Source organism: Chamaea fasciata, unplaced genomic scaffold (assembly GCF_029207755.1).
Source record: "Chamaea fasciata isolate MVZ Bird 193981 ecotype frontalis unplaced genomic scaffold, bChaFas1.0.hap1 SCAF_8, whole genome shotgun sequence".
Taxonomy (NCBI): domain Eukaryota; kingdom Metazoa; phylum Chordata; class Aves; order Passeriformes; family Sylviidae; genus Chamaea; species Chamaea fasciata.
Window position 1 is genome coordinate 29,779,402 of NW_027094093.1, and position 17,688 is coordinate 29,797,089.

A 17,688-nucleotide genomic window follows, 5' to 3' on the forward strand; every position below is an offset into this window, starting at 1 on the left:
TGGGAGAGCAACAATTTAATTGGTCTGTGGTATAAAGTACAAGCAATTAATACAGGAAAATTATCCCATAAAAGTAATTTAATACTGAACATCCTGTACCGACAGAACCATTTTACAAGCTCATATCCAAGAAATTCTTTGTCACTTGGAGCAATTGCAGCAAAGCAGCAGCTATTAGATTCCTCTTAAGTAACTGGAAGTGAGTTTATTTCAGGCGAGATCACTTATATACAGAGCACATCATACAGGAAAAGCTGCCCAGGCTTACAACCATCCAAAACAGGAAGACCAACCCCTGTGTCTCAGAGGGGAAAACCAATCCTGAAAGAAAACCCACAGCAAAACCAAATCAAAATTGCCACTTAAGTAAATGGCATCTCAAAAAACTTGCTCCAAAGGATATAATACAATGACCTTATTTTCCTGTCTTCAATGAGAAAAGAATTTCCTTTGGCCAACATGAAATGTATAAATAAAAAATGAAAAAATAAAAAAAAAAATTTAAAGCCATAGTGCTAACAAGGCTGGTTTTGGAACTGGTTTCTGAAGCACCCTTTCAAGCTGGGAGCATCTCCTGCAGGTGTGGAGGGAAAGGAGGGACAGCTCCTGGTCTGTCACACAGAAGTGAGGACTGGGGTCGCCCTAAGCAGGTCCCCACTGTTGAGAGCTGCAAGCACAGACAGCATATCTAAAAAACCCCACCCAAATACACAAAATCCCACAATATAAACATTGTGCAAGAAAGCTTTGAAATGGGAGTGCTCCTGGCTCCATCCTGGCAGTGTAAGGACATGGACACAAAAAATAAGGAAAAGAAGGTCTAGGGTCACCTGAGACACCCCCGAGTCCTGAAAGACTACAGAGGTCTGAGAGCCAGCAGCCAGGCACAGAGAAGGGCAAGGCATGGGGGTAACTCCAGCACAAAGGCCAGGCAGAGAGAAAACCCCCACATTTTAGTCCAAATCCAACATGCCCATACTCCTCTGAAGTGAGTGCTGGAGGTGCAGACAAATATCTGTGGCAGAGGATGTCATCAAATGCAGGTCCCCTGCATCCCACACGTCCTTTGCTCCCACCTCCTTCCATGGAAAAGGGGGTCTAAATGAACACAAGTCCTCTCAGCTTCTGCCCCCATAGAAGTCAGGTGGCACATGCTTTATAAGGAGGAATTACAAAAATTTACATGGCTAAAGATGATTTGAGCCACATCTGACCGTTTTCCTATCTACAAAATCTGCAGGCAGCAAAAAGGAGATTGGGTAAAAAGCCATAAAAAGCTTGCTGTTGGGGAAGGCATGTGAAATTAATGTCATGATCCAGAACTGTTCAAACTTCCTACTACAGCATTTCCCCATGAAAATCCACTTGGCCTTGTGAATTGTATCTTGTGGGACAGAAGGAACCTGAGGCAAAGATGAGCAGATCCCAGCTCTCATTAGACCAACAGACAGACACTCAGTGGGGAATCCTCCCTTCCCTCTCCTCTAATCCTACCCTGCTCTGAGAAATACTCGGAAGAAACAAACAGTTGTGCCAGACACCATATATTATTTTAGCTGCCAAAAATGCTTGCATTTAAATGTGCTACTTGACATTCAAATCAGGGTTAGAGGGGAAGAGTCCCTTTCACTGAGGCTGACGAAAGGTTTTGCTATGGGTTTTGAACATAGAGAGTGTGAATACGTTGCAAGGAATTGGCAGTTGGAGCTCATTAGAAGCAAAATTACTGAATCTCATTTTTATGTTTAAAAAGCCAAACAAATAGTGTAACAGAGAAAAGCAGCCAAGCACTCGCTCACCTGTGATAGAAAGGGAGAGCTGGGAGGACCAATGATCTCTCTCCCATTCCTCTCTCCAAAGTCATTAAAATCTAAAGCCTCTTGTAATAACTCAAAGAAGAAACATGAATATTGCACCATTTGTTTGTTCTGTATTAGGGGAAAGAAAATTGAATTTGCTTCTTCGGAGGGAGGTGTTTGCTTGTTTATTTTCTTGTTTTTGACATTATTAAATATCTTCTCATTCATTACTAGGAGATTGTTCATTTTCCCCCTGAGGGTTCTGAAGTTAAAACACAGCTTTAACAATCTGTTTCTCTTCAGCAGATTCATTTAAAGCTGATTCTTTTGGTTACTGCACTTTTTGCCCATTAAGTCACACATACAAAGAGGTTGCCTTAGAGAAGGCAGGTTCTTTTTTTTTCCCTGAAACAGAGGTGGATTTTTTTACCTCAGCAGGAAGTGGCAAAACCCCACCAATAATTGGGAGTTTATTTGGAGGGTGGAAGAAGTTTAGAGCTGCAATTACTTAAGAAACAAAGCCAGAGTTTCAAATTGACATTTTAGACTAAAACCATGTTACACCTCAAACTGTGTAAACTTCTCAACTTCAAATGAATCACAAAAAATAGCGTCAAATACAGTGAAATCATGATTTTGGATAATACAGAATAACAGAAAATTAGACCTTCTACATCCCATCCAAAGAAAGACAATGGCACACACCAAAATCCCTTGCTCTCTTTTTAGAGGCCTGCAGTGGTAAGGCTCATTGTGTGTTACACTACAACCCCCTCCCTCGTGAAAATACTCTGTGTGGAATGTCTCGAGTTTAATAATCCTATTGCTCGCCCTGCAATTACAGCCCGCTCGATATGGAAATGTGAGCTCTGCTTGACTTAGTAAAGATAAGCAGGGGGGTTCTTTAGAGATTTCAGTTTGGTCTAAGCTTTCACCAACGAGAAAGGATACATTGAATAAAATACAGCATTTATCATTAGACCACATTACCATACTTTAGCTCTTAAAGCTATTGCTGGGTGATTATGCCAAGATTTGGCATTACGGGATATGCTGGTGAATGCAAGGCTATTCAAATCAATTGTACTCTGGGATTTGCAACGGGGAAATCCCCCTGAATTTTAATGAGGGATGCATACCCAGATTCCTAAGGCTTTGGGAAAACTCAAGCATCCAGTGAGGCAGATGGCAACCTGAAAGCACCATTATATAAAACCACAAGTTACCTTCTCTGCTATCATGAAGTCATAGCGGAGTGACTGACGGGTACAAATGGCTCCCAGCAAAAAAACAAAGACCATGTACAGAAACCACCTGCAAACAACAAAAACAAACCAATTTCTTCACTGCAAGACGAGACCATTGAGAATTCTGCCACTGGGAGAGCCAGGAGACAGTCAAATGCCCACAAGTTGGGTCTTCAATCATTCTACACGGTCCCTGAATGATTTAGCTTCAGGGATAAATTTGAAACCAATCCATTTTACTTACCCACTATGCTGTGCCAGGCACAGCTGCAGCATGACTGCAGGTACCCCGAAGTGAAGGTACCCACCCCTTAGGTGTGCAGGGGGGGAATATCCCAGTCCTGGGGACAAACTTTTTAGTAGGGCCTGTAGCAGAACAGCAGGGGGTAATGGTATGAACTAAAAGAGGGTCAATTCAGACTAGCTGTCAGGAACAAGTTTTCTACAATAAGGGTGGTAAAACATGGGAATAAGCTGCCCAAATAGATGGTGACATCAAGGTCAGGATGGAGGGGGCTCTGAGCAATCTGATCTGGTTGAAGAAGCCCCTGCTCATTGCAGGGGGCTGGTCTGGATGGCCTTCAAAGGTCCCTTCCAGCCCAAACCATTCTGTGATCCTGTGGATCTGCAGGTACACAGGTCCTCCCATCTGGCAGTAACATTAACAGCACAGACAGCCTGCTCTGCAGCCTCAGCCAGGATCCTCTTCTGGGGTTCTGACCTTTCCATACTCAGGCTGGGGGAAAATTATGTCTATAAAGCCCAGACAGCAGAGAAGGGAATGACCACAGCCTTGGATAGATGGGTTCATGTGATATTTCTATGTTCTGTGGAATCCCCCCTCTTAAAACAAGCACCAGCTTCAGTGGGAATCCCTCCAAGTTGTGAAGAATCTTCCTTCCTGACTGAACATTGGTACACAATAAAAAGAAATCATTTCAAAGGCAATTTAGATGGCAATCAAAGCAGGCAGGAAAACCTACTGAGAGCTGAGCTTTTTTTTTTTTTTGCCTTTTTTTTTTTTTTTTTAAAATATGCAGCAGTGGAAAGTTCTCCTGGAAAGGAGCATTTCCTTGGGAAGAGCATGACTTGGTGATGCAAGGCTTCTGTTTGCCCTGTCTTGCAGGTGGGTAGGTCATCTCACCTCTCTTGGCCTCATTTTTCCCGTAATAAAAAATACAAAATTTTGCTACTTCTTTTCTATTTATATAGAAAAAGAATGCAAGGGGAATAAAATAATACTAATATTAATAAAAGAATAAAAAAGCAATAACCTCCTCCCTGCTTTGAAATCAACAGCAGTGAATGACAAAATCATCCCCCTCCCAAGCCTTCTAGAACTCTGCATCCCACTCTGGGACAGCCAGGCTGCAGCAGCACAAGCATCCCAGCAGCAGCACAGATCCCACCCAGCAGCGGAAGGACTGAGTACATCCACACGAACAAACATCTCCAACCCACCCAGAGAATGTGGTGGTAATGGACGACAATTTGAATGAGAGCCACACTTTAATTTTCCAGATGGCTGAGTAATAAAAGGCTGATGGGAATATGAAATGGATTGGTCACACTCAGGGCAGTCTCCAGAGCAAATTTTCCCCAATCAGTGACTTACGAGGTGCCAATAGCAGCCAGAGACCCCAGAGGGATGTTGGAGGAAGGCTTCTGGAGATCTCCACTCATGTTGAACCCAGCCATCACACCTGTATTTTGCAGACACAAGTGCAATTTAGAGTCAATCTAAGTAATAGTATATATATAATACACATTGCAATATGTAATATAATTTAATCAATCAGTTCATTGATTCTTTCAGAACAGTAACTATATCACTTCATTGCACTGCCACACAGACAAATACTGGCTCCCATCAATTGCCTGGTAAAACACTGTTCATGTCTTCAACAGAAGCAAGGCACCACTAACACGTCAAAGAAGCCTCTGTCCCGTTCGAACAATGCTGGGGGAAAACAGCATGTGAACAAAACCCATCTTATCTTCATACAAACCTAACAGGAGACAATGCTGCCCAGTTGTTGAAAAGAGAAATGCCACTGTTCATCAGGGCAGCACATGCAGCAGGTGGTACAACCCCCAGACCAGATCCATTACAGGTCCCTGCATTCACAGGGGACAGCCACTGCTAACAAAACAGACTGTCCTGTCCGTGTTAAATGATGATCACATTAGCAGAGGGAATAACAGCGCTCTCGTCACGTAGGTGGCACCTTCCAGCCAAGGGATCTGCTTTGGAAGTAGGCATTATCTCTGCCTTGCAGATAGGAAAACAGAAACACTGAGAGGGCAAGTGATTATCCCAGTGTCACGTAGAAAGCACATGGCAGGACTAAGAATAAAATACTGAACTGTTATTTTAGGCCAGGGTACAGGGTATTATACAATCAGGGACAGTCCTTAGCCTAAAAAATTACCATCTAAAGACCCAAGAGAGGGAAACAGGATGAAGCAGAGGATTAGAGTCTCTCCATTAAGACTAGAAAGCCAAGGTACAGGTTGGTTAAGGAACTTTATCCATAGTTGAAGGAGGAGTCATTCCAGACTTGTCAAGAAAACAGAGATTCCCCTGTCACATTATGTCAAAAGTTTTCTTAGAAGCCTTCAGATACGTGCTATAAATAAAAAATAAATAAACAGCAATCTGTTATTTAGAATCCCAATGAGAATTTGGACAATTTGAAGGCAGGACCAAAGACTTTAGGACACTAACTTCTGTGCACCACTGTCCCCTCCCCCCAGGATGTCAGACTGATGTCTTCATGAGGACACGTGGGCCAGGAGCCAGCCAGCAGTGCTGAGGGCACGGTCCCTGGGGCCAGGGTGAGATCACCACAGAACAATGGGGAGAAGGATGCCAGCACCATGGCACTCTCAGCATCTGGCAGCCCCGGCAGCAGGGGACCGACCGCACGCCAGCCCACTGTGGCTGCCAACCCGGCAGCCATTCCTCGTGCTCAGAGGGCATAAGAATGACAAAGTCAGTCTCTGCAGCTGCAAATCTGAGTGACTACAGCTCGAAATCAGCAACAGCCCGTTGCACTTTAAAGCTCAAACACTGGTAGCTGCTTTGGAAGAGTTTTTTTCCCAAGATGAAGGAGAGACAAGAGCCATGGGACCAATCTCAGAGTAAAGGGCACAAACCCAAATCAGCCAGATGGATGCCTTCCCTATTCCCTACAGACCCTGGCCTTTGATGGGCTGTCAGCAATGGTTGCTAATCATGGAACACAAACTCTGCTCTGCTCTGCTCTGTCCCAGGTTTTGCTGTGCATCTTCATAGCACCACCTCCACATCTGCTCAAAGGGACTTGTAATACCTCCTCTCCTCACTGCCCTGCCATGAGGACAGCACATAAATGAGCAAAAGGCACTCTCATGCTGCCAAACAGATCCAGGACTTTATTTTTTTATTATTAATGCTTTTTCCTTGATCATCTCTTTTTTCCCCCCTTGACCAAGTCCACTCACCAGCCATCTTCTCCTGTCATCTCCACCATGGAGCCAGAGCCCCAACAACCATTCCCTGGTCCCCACAGAATCCTGGCATTCCTCAGCTCCTGGAAGAGCTTTTCCTCCAAATTCAGACCAGATTTGAATCCTTGACACCATACTGAAAGCATTACAAATTGAGTTCTTAATTTTCTCCTGGAAGACTATACTGTGGATGTACTTCTGAATAGCACAGCTAAAAGCCTGTCAACTGCTCTGGTTTTCTCTAGATAACACTTCCATGCAGTGTTCAAGCCCTGCTCCTTTCAAACAGCTATACAACAGGCTTAGCTAGAGGTGAGAAAAGTTAGCAAGGCAGAAGTCCATGGAAATGGTCACAACTATGCTAAATAAAGTCTCTATGAAGCACTCTTTGATGACATGCTACTTTGCAATTTAGAGACAAAGCAGAAAACTCAGAATTCTCTCAGAATTTTTCTTCCAAAGGGAACAAACTATTGTCAGGAAGACAGCTGTTAATCTCATGTGCTCCTTGGCCAAGCTTCTCAAACATCTGGCACCACCTTTAAATCTTCCAGCTTGAGTCACCTCTTCCTCATCCAAAGTCCTGCCTCAGCAAAGCACAGGGGAAACACCAAAATGGCATTTTCTGGACGGAACATTAAAAAGCTGAAGACGTGAGTCATCGGCACGGTGATGACTGCACAGCCTGGGCTCCCTCCTTGCCTCCCTCCCACAGACCCACGCACGCTCAGGAGCAGCCAGGAGATGACTTCCCAGAGCCCACATAAAGAGGATCTTGAGGCTGATGATTGACCTCCTGCCCAGCAGTGACCAGGGGTCACACCCAGGCCACTGCACACCACTGGCTTCTGTCAGGGCTCCCAAGAGGTCACTAGAGTTTCATGGGTTCCACAACCAAAGGTCAAGGCCACCACAGAGGGAACCAACTCAGATATTCTCAGCCAGTCAGGCCAAAGCCATCTCCTCTGTGCTGCAATTATGACTCTGACACGACCAGTGCAAAGGTATGGACAATCTGGAAGCACAGATGTATGGACAATGCCAGAGCCACCTCTCCACCACCACCCAAAACGTTCTTTTCCAGACAGGATGACAGCTTCCAAAGAGGAGTTCTGAGAGGGTCTTTTGCAAGCAGCTGCCTAAGCAACCCCCTTTTCAATGAAAGGGCAACCTGACTAATTAAAAAAAATAACATCCTAAACAATCTCTGCCATTCATGGCCTCAGTTACCCCCTGCCAGGAGGGTCTGACTTGCAAGAAGCCACAAAAGGCCTTGTCAGAGATTCTGGCTGCTCGACAGAGGACAATCCCCACACTTGCATCTAAAACTCAGCAACACAGAGAAATCGGGATGTTCCTTCCTTCAGACACAAGGGAAGTTCCTTCCTACCCCTAGGGAAATGGCCAATCCCTTCTGAACTCAAGCAATCATATCTGCAGATTGTCCATGGAGAAAATTATCCACCTCTCTGTTTCAGTGAGATAGCAGGCTGGATTTTCCACACTGGCTATTATCTTAGAGAACAGCAGATAGTGACAAAGCTTCTGGACAAAGAAGCATGAAAACACAGTCAACCCAGCCAGGAAATTATGGCTGAGACAGTCTGCACATTGCTGCTATTCCCAGTTAATCTGGTCCTGGGCATCATCCAGGAGGTGGATACGTGCATGAGGGGACCACCTACACTGTGTGTCAGACACAGCCATCAGCTCCAGCAGCCATGGCTTGTAACTGCAGATATGATCGCTCTTGCAAACGCCCAGTGCATTTTTCAGTGAATGTACTATAAAATACAAAAGGTGGGTTTTTTTCCTTCACCCAGGAGGTGAAGAATGGAAAATCTTAGATAAGGCTTGTAGCTAATTTTTTTTAAGGGCCAACTTCTCCACTGATGTAAGCTGGCACCTTGCCATAGACTTCAATGGAGTTCTGCCAGTTTACATCATCTGATAACTTTAACCAAAACTTCTAAATCTATTTGCTGTCATTTTGCAAGTGCCAGATACAGTTTATTTCAGAACTGGTTTCTGTGCAGTGACATTTTCCACTAACGCTGCTTCAAACGACACCTTACTTTCTTGTATCACAAGACAACACAATTCTTTCATTAGACAGAAGACCGTGGGGATTTAGTAGAAAAACATTTTTTGCACAGCAGAAACTGCAGTTATCTTAATTTTAAGAATGCACTGATGGCTGCATGACTGCTGCTGGGAGCTGGCTGTGGGAAGGCAGCTCCCAAGACTCCCTCCCTGCTGAAAAGCCCTGGCTGGGTGGGTATCCAAGTGTTCACCCGTCACAGCACAGCAGCAAAATGTCTGTATTGAGAAGGTATTTACAAACATGCACAAGAACAGCTGGTTAATGCACAGCATCTCTATAGGGGCACGTTCACAGTGCATATTTCAGTCTTTTGACTGAAGCCAGCAAGTCTGAGTCTTCCATGCCCATGCTCTCCCATTTAGGCCAGCCCGAGATGTATGTTTTGGATCTCTTGGCTACTTCCTGATGATTAAATGACAAACTTGGGGGAATAAAGCCAGCTGCACTGAACATCCAGCTGAAATGGTTTAAACAGGTTTTACCTGTTTAATGGTTTAAGTGGCTTAAAACAATGGTTTTGTCTATTGCACAGGTAGCAAAGAGACCAGCCTCTGATTACCAGCGCTCAGCCGTAAAACTGGGGTAACTTCATTCTCATTGCTGGAGTCCTACCAATGAAACACAGAGGACAGAGCAAACAACCTGACCTGGAGCAAAACAATCCAAGGAGGATGCTTGTAGGAGGCAGCATGATGCTACTGGTCTGCAAAAGGCTGGGATGACCATCCTACACCCATCAGTTGAAGCATGTCCCCAGCTGCTCCTCCTGCCTGTTTGGTCCTGGCAAGGGTCTCCTCACAGGCCCTGCTCCCCTCTCCTGAAGTGGCTGCCACTCTTTGCTGTTACAGCTACCAGCCTGCATTTCAGACAGTTCTGTTTCATTGCTGTGTCTGGCAGAAATGGGCAACTTACAACCACTTTTCAGTATATCCCAGAGAACAAACTTAAACTGGTTGAATTCAGAAAGCCATCTCAGAGAGAGAGGAAGAAGCCTATTCTGAAGAGATCAAAATAGTTTCACTTCAAAGAGGAACATTTCATCTCAAAAGGCCCAAACAATTTGCTTCACAATTTCCAAAATATTCTTTTTAAAAACTTTGTTATCAAAATAGCATCTTAAATTGTTCACTAGCATATGCTAAAAATTAAAAATAGTAAACACAGCATTTAATAATTAAAGATAAACAGAACATTGCTGTGGGTCAAAGAACTGTTTCAAATTGGCTCAATGTAACCCCATAAAACTAAACAGCATATTGTTTTGCTGAAACTCTTCCTAAATTTCTGCTATATCTTAAGGCAAAGGATTTTGCTCCCAGTGCTTCAGCCAGGACACTGTGGGAGTTCCAGAAGAGGTGGGTGCCACTGGGGGATGGTGGTGGGGAGGACCACAGCCTGCAGGGGACTGCCTGGGAGCAGTGCTAACCTGTCCCTGTCATTCCTCAGCGCCACTTGCTCAACCTCTGCAGCATGCTGCCTGCCCTGAAGCAGCAGCACTGGCAGCAGGGAAGCCTTGACTCCCATCCTAGAAATTTCATAATCAGACCACAAGCTCTTCCATGCAGAGCAGCAAACACAGCCCTGCATTTTATGGGGCTCCTGAACTCCACAGTGCTCCAAACAGCAATGACAGGAGTGATAGTGATGTTATATGGTACCACTGGCACTGCTACCCCAAAGGAATCATTTAAATCCTGTAAATAACCAAGCAATTAAAAAGAACACATGAAAAAACTGTGTTAATAACTGAAGTAATTATACATCATCCCAAACTGTATTTTCAGAGAATGTTTGACATTACTACTGGTATTACTACTGCTAACTAAACAGAGCAACAGGCTGCCAGGGCCTTGAACAAATTGTATCTATTAGCTTTGGCATTCTTCCTAGCAGCCAAGCATTAGCAGTGACAAAATTTAATATGGTTAATCACAGCAATTTTCTGCACAGTTTTGACATAACTGTTCCTTCTTCTATAACCAAGGAACTGGGAAAAACCTGCTTTCCTACACCAGTGGCTCACAAGGAACGTCTTTTTCTCTTGGGGACTCACTTGGCCAATAAAAAATTACAACAAAAAAGAGGGCAGAAGACATCTTCTCCATGTTGCTAATAGTTCAGGAAGGTGAGTTTTCCAGGAGGAAGTCTACAGAGGCAAGAGCCAGCCTGATAAGGTGGGAGAGAGGACCTCAAAGAAAAATTTGAAGTCCTGCACTAGGTGCACCTGACAAAGTGACTTCTGCTACCAGACCATTCCTCCAGTACCATGTGTTTCACAAAACCCTTTCGTTTGTCTCCTTGTACCGCAGCAATTCTGCAACTTCCAGTGAGTTGCTTAGAGCTAATCCTCTGAAAATTCATTCTGTAATCCAAGGATTCATCACTATGGAAACAGCTTATAATCAGTACTTTTTATAGCTTAAAACACCCAATATCCACAAAAGGTATTGTAACTTCAACTGATAGTTACTGCATTCCCACTAGAGATTGTCAGTTCTGGAAAGGGGACATGCATCTTCCTGGTAATTTAAGGGAATGAATAATACAAAGGTATCTAACTAAGTCCATAATTATGAGCTTTGATGACATACAAAGATGAACCTGTGACGTCACGCAGCGAGTGGTGGATCCATCATGGGCAATGGCATCAGCCCAGCTCAGTCACCAGCTAAGGTAAGGATGGAGAGAAAGTCCTCCTGTGCCCTTCACACTATCCCAGTGCAATAAAATCATAAGGCTCATCTGATAGGATAAATCATGATCAGCTCTTTTAAATAGGCTTGATACCTTCTGCCCTGACAGCATTGGGCTAGATCAGTGCCTGAGCCTTTTCCTTGACAGGGAAGGATTTACAGGACTACATCAACCCACAGAGTTCACCAACAGTTTCTAACCACAGAGACAGAAGAGCACATCCAAGAGAACAAGACAGGAGTCCAAAATATTTGAGATGCTGGAAGGAAGCCTGAACATTTTAGTTGACCACTTGGGTCTGCTATGGCTGAGTACAGTCCTGCCCACTGCCTCCCAGCCCAGAGGAGCTCCCCTTGCTTCTGTTCATCTCCAAGATCTTCCTGTGGAGGGAAAAAGGGTGAGGATAAAAATTAACTGTACCTGTGGCAGCTGGGAAAAACACTCCAAAAACAGTGAAGAAGGACTCCCCCTGGCTGTAGTCTGGCAGTGTGTTGTTGAACATCAGCTCTTCTGAGTAGCCGACGAAGCCGTGCTCTGTGGAGACATGGAGGGTGAGAGGAGAACCTCAGGAATCTCCAGGGCTGCAGGACACCCTCCAGCTGCTCTCACCGACCACCCCCCTCTAAACACATGCACCTGCAGGGGGTGCTTCCAAGGACCATCTGAAAGGATGAACGTCAACTTATTTGGTGGGGAAGAAGGCAGAAACCAGGGTTGCCACTCCTGCCCCACCCTTCTAAGGTCACGCACACACAGGTTTTACTTTCCAAACAAGTTTTACAGAAGACAGAGGAGAGGGGAAAGCAACGGTGGGATACCAATGTCATGCACCTGGTTTACTGGGTATCTAGTGGAGGATCCTACTCCCTCACTGCACACTTGAAGGATGGCTCAAATTCTTCCACAAACCTCAATTTCTTAGGAAGGGTTAAGCCTGACAGCTGGTGTGCAAGGCATTAATTAGGAAAGGTTTTAGATGCTTACAGACAAAAAAGATAACTCACAAAAGCAGGTTAAGGAATTAATGGGTGTGGCTATTAAATAATAATTTTTAACAGGCAACACTGCTCTTTAATGGAGTATCTTCATCTATGGAAACTTTTCCTCCCTGTCAGTAATCCAATGCTCATGCCAGTTGGGGTTGGAAGGTGAGCAAAGTCAGTTCTTTTTTTTTTTTTTCTCCTGCCACTACAATCTATTTCCACAAGACATGTGACTCCAATAACTTGAATCTTCTCATTAACAGGCAGGATGTTGTTTATGGCTGCACAGGGTGATGGTCAGAAATTAAAAAAAGACTCCATCAAAGCTGTCCCATGCCTCAAAGACAACATTAATGATGTTTGGGCAGTAGATTAAACCAGAACATTAAATCAGAGCTCTGAGCACACGACATATGAACTTAAAGTCTCAGAACATAACTAACCACAGAGCTTTGAAGTTTTCACAGAAAAACCCTATAGATAATCAGAAGTTTCTTACGACATCTGCATTCATTGTGTTGCCTAAACGTGGATGGAAACAGACTGATAGAAGAGGTTTCCTGCTGCTAGGCTTTGTAAAAGGACTAGCTCTCTTCACTAGGAGCAAGTCCCAGATGAGATTTACAGGGAACAAGCTCAGCGCAACACACTGACCTCTGGACCTCACAGATGTCTGCAGAAAGTGCAGTTTCTGGAGAAATAGAGGGGGAATTTGTGTAGGCTGTATGTTCTTGTAAGTCCAGACTTGTGTGGCTTCAACCAGAATTGATGCTCATGACAGCACAGCTCATGGCCTGACTGCAGAGCTCCCACCAAACTCCTCAAGGGAAGTGTTAGTCCATGGGCAAGGGACTTTTCACCAAGTATGTGCTCCTCACAGAAACGTTAATATTTCAATTAAAAATGAGCAAAATACTCATCTTACCCCATGAAAATCTGCAGACCTTCTCCAACCAGCAGCAGCATCAAATGCATCTATGCCACTTGACAAAAGTTTGCCCCACTGATTCATAAAAATCTCCTGTGAAGCAAACTCTAGCCTCTCTCGACAATTTAGTCTCACATATTCCTATCATTCAGGTTTTCCCTAATCACCAACTGTCCTTTTCACACCATTTGCCCAGTTTGTGGAGGTCATCTGAAATCCTGACTTTCTCCGCCAGGCTGCTGCCAGCTCTTCCCAGCTGGGGGTCATCTTCAGATTGAATCCGCACATGCCCTTTTCCATCATCCAGGAAGTTAAGAAAATGCCAAATAACATCAAACCAAAACCAGACTGCTGCAGAACCTTACCAGGCACAGAGTCCCACTTTGTAAGTAAACCGGCTCCAACTGGAGTCTTGCAATGGTGTTTTGGGGCTGTATAATTCACATGAGGCACTTTGGGTGCCTTCTGTTTCCTTCCTCATACAAAAGGCCAAGTGTACAGACCCGTGAACAACCAGACTACATTATCTGTGGTACCATTTTGGCCATATTGTGGCCACACACTGACCATGAGACCCACGAGTCCAATGTCCCACCTGCACCTGTGTGCTTCTGACCCCTATCAATCTTAAGAAATTAAATGATCTCCTAGTGCTCCATTCACTTGTATGTTGTTCCCTTTCCTGCTTTATTCCCCTAAGTGGAAATCCTCAGTGGAAGAGACAAAAGCCCAAAGCCATGACAGATGTCACCAGAGAAACCAGAGAAAACAACAGCCATGGATTTGTTGAAGGAGCCACAGGATGTGCCTACAACTCTATCCCACTTCTGCTTCCTCTCCTCACGACACTGGCAGGTGAGAGGCCATTCTACAGTTCCCCTGTATACAGAACCAGGAACCTTCTTGACTAATTAAAGAGAAGTTCATCCAAGTGCTAGCTGTCACTGCACCCTCATTTCTCACTCCATCACCCTCCTGTGAAGCAAACCTCACAGCCCTTTTGATCAGGCTAGGATCTGCAGTCACCATCAATTTAGGAGCACACTGGCATGGGGCTGAGGACACCATGCTGGGGACATCTCATGCCTGCCCTTGTGCCTGCGACCAGTGCAAGTCATCTGTGACCTTTCAGCTGTCATATTAATGCGACTAATTGTAGCTGACGGGGCAATTGGGCTGAAAATCATCCAAAACAAAACAGGAATCAGCAACTGAGACCGATTGGTTAAACCAACAGAGCCCTGGGTCAGTTGTTTGCAGAGTCAATTATCCACATCCCATTGAAAGTGCACTTCAAAAGGACAGGCTTCGGAAGGAGGAGGGAAGGAAATGCGATAGGGTCTATATTTGGCACGCTGATCTTCAAACAAGGCAAGATCATTTTATATATTCTTTTTCAGTAAGGAGATCTTTTTCTCCAGCTTACTGCTGAGTACAAGATCCAAACCAGATTCCTCTCTCCTTGCTCATTACAAAATATTTGTCTGAAAAATTTTGCTCTCAATCAATTTATGCAACCCCTGGCCTCTAAATCCTGCCTTTAATGATCCTGCTCTCAGCTGGCTTGCAGAGGGCTGGAGCTGAAGTGCTATAAACAATCTTCCCTGTGTCATGCTAGAAGAAAAGAATCTGGTTCCTTCTCTGTGCCGTGTCAGCCTTATGGGAAATGCACAGTAAAGAGCAGTAACAATTTATTTTCATCACTAGATACTCAATAAGTAGAAAGCAAATAATGCATTTCTCTAGTGGTTGAGCTGATCTAAATAAACAATAGGGAAAAAATTACTTAGAGAAACATCTGAATTATTCCTGTGATTCTTCACAAATCAACTCCTTCCAGTTGCTCTTAATAAAATGATGTAATAAATTGTAAAAACCACCTAGCAAATTTGAAATGGAAGAGATTTCAGGATGAGCATCCTCTGTTCACATGTGCACAGGGACCACAAGAGGCTGTTCACCAGCCTGATGTAGCCAGAGGAGGAGGAGGAAGATGGTCAAAACTCTGAAGTCTTTCCAGCCATCACAGATGCCTGGGGGGAGGCTGCCACTGCTGCATGCCCTCTCTCCCCCAGCAGGTTGGGGCTTTTCTTGTACTTTCTCCCACCTCTCACCCTGTGGAAGAGCATGAAAGCACGAGGTTCTTGGCACTCAGGACTCCCCTTGAGAGGGCAGCCCCTCCATGAAGCCCAGGGCTCCAGAATGGGAACTCCAAGAGTTTGGAGAAGGGGCTCAAGGCGAAGCTGTGGTTACACAGGGTCAGGTCATTATGCAACAGCACAGACCACGGTGGCGCTGCCAAGTTCCAGGCAACCTGGAGCTCATTACAGATTAGTTAAGCCCCGGCCAAATTCAATAAGCCTGTTCACAAGCTTAAGGTTAAGTAAAGCCTGGCACCGAGGCAGAGGCTAAATAGTGCAAAAATGGAAAACCACCTTAAGAAACACCTCCCTGAAGACAGTCCCATATTGCACTCTGCTTGTGATTAGAGATTTTAATTATAAAGGTGAATGCTGAAGGTTTGAAATGTGGGGTTTTTTTCTTTTCCAAAATAAGTGAGCCCACACATTCCCTCCTGGAAGGTACTTGCTGAGATTTGCTTTCAGAGGAACAGCTGGAAGTGTTTGTCTTGCAGCACATTTCCCAGGTCTGACCTCAGCGTTTTCAGGACCCTGTGTGATGTGTAAGACATGGAGTGCCAAAGAATAATTGTATACCCTTGGCATAATTATCTCTGCTCTCTATCTTTTTCCCATTTCTTCTTCCACCACTAAACCCTTCTGGCATAAGTTCTGAAACCCAGTTGTTCTCCTTGGATGTCAGTCCAAGCACACACCCAGAACAAAGTTCTGGTGTGGGTGCTGGAGATATCCAGGCCCACCACTGTGGAGAAAACAGGAATGGTCCTCACAGCCTGGTCCCACAGCTGCCATCCTCATCTGAACACACACCTCTGCAGCAAGATAAAGTTTCACTCCACACCAACCACACGCTTACATTTTCCACCTCCAAACTCTAAGCTGAGGGCAAGGTACAAGCCCAGAACTCCTGAGCTGTTGACTCCCCCACAGGAAAGTCAAGCCCTTTCAGGCTGGTAACTCTCAGAAGTTGCGGTCTGTCAGATGACTGTTTGGTGTCCTAAACCAAACTAATTCCTACACAGGTTGGAGTGCTCTACAGAAGGGAAGGAGTGAAATTCTCCCCCCAAAAAGCCCCTGAAACAGAAATTCTTCTCCTGCCTGCAGAATAAGCATCACCCATCAGTCTGGTGGTGACCAAAGTCCCCCAACACACATACTATCCATAGCTTATCACATGAGAGCAAGATCTTCACTTGTAAAAGGAAAGTTAGGCATGCCTGGCTTAAATGAAGTAAAATTTGGATGCCAAAGCACCACCAGCAATCAGTTTTTCAGCATCTCAGTGTGCAATTGCAGATACACAGGATTAACCATCACATAGGAACTGTGAATGTGCAGAGATGGGTGCAAAGCCATGAATATTGCCAAAACCCCAAGGACCTTATCTTTGTGTTCCCCCTTCACTCTATGCAAACACTGAAATTTAACTTCAGGCAACAAACAGCACAGGATCATTTGATGCCACAGCTCTGAAAGATGCTGTACACCAACACAGCCACATTCTGGGTGGCTCTGAATTTCCTCAGTGAAGTGCTGGATGTGCCAGAAAATGACATGGGTCCAGCTGACCACAACCACAGCCCTGCAGTGCCATAGAGCACACCCAGCAATGGGCACTGAGAATGGTGCACGTCTCCAGTGGATTGGCATAATCAAAGAGGCATGAAGAGGACACCACGGTCAGGAATAACACTTGAATCACCTTTTCCAACAGAATGAAAATTAAATCAATCAAAGCAGCACAGTCACAAGCCTCCATATCCCTCCATGCACACACCTGGCTGTCCTGTGTTTGGGCTCATTTAACACCAACATTAACAACCACACCCCAAGCTCCTCCAAGGCTGGGCTGTTTCTGTAGCCATGCCTTCACACCTACCCAGCTCCAGCTCCCAAGGCCCTCACAATATTTTTTCCCAGGAAAGTCCAACATTACCACTGCTGATCCCAGGCACTGCTCTACTGCTGCCAGCCTGGTCCAGGTCAGGTGCAGGCAGAAATGTATGAGAAAACTGTGGAAAGGTTGGGAAGGAAAGCAGGCAGAGGACAGTAATGCTGGAGGTGGAGAGAGGACAGTGTGGTGGTTTTCTCATGCTACCAGTCCACTGCCCAGCTTGCTGTGGGCTGACACTCGACCTGCAGGATGCATGAACAGATTTTCCCCAGAAAGTCCCAGTTCTCCAAGAGAATGGTGAGGGAACTGATGAGTCATGGGAGCAGAGGGCATTGAGCGGCAGAGCCGCGCTGACAATAACAGAGAATAAACATGACCTTTGCTGAACTTGTAAAGGAACACAAAA

At 45.0% G+C, this 17,688-nt stretch overlaps 1 protein-coding gene across 2 annotated transcripts in view; it reads right to left on the bottom strand.

Annotated features, from left to right (window-relative positions):
- The window catches only part of SLC12A8 (solute carrier family 12 member 8), a 51,003-nt gene that overhangs the window by 12,909 nt on the left and 20,406 nt on the right, over positions 1 to 17,688 (bottom strand). For both annotated transcript variants that reach the window (XM_066190293.1, XM_066190295.1), the window contains exons 6-8: positions 11,757 to 11,870; positions 4,662 to 4,749; positions 3,026 to 3,113 (exon numbers count right to left, since the gene is read on the bottom strand). In XM_066190293.1, the coding sequence (XP_066046390.1) occupies positions 3,026 to 3,113; positions 4,662 to 4,749; positions 11,757 to 11,870 (290 nt within the window). The remainder of the gene's footprint in view (positions 1 to 3,025; positions 3,114 to 4,661; positions 4,750 to 11,756; positions 11,871 to 17,688) is intronic.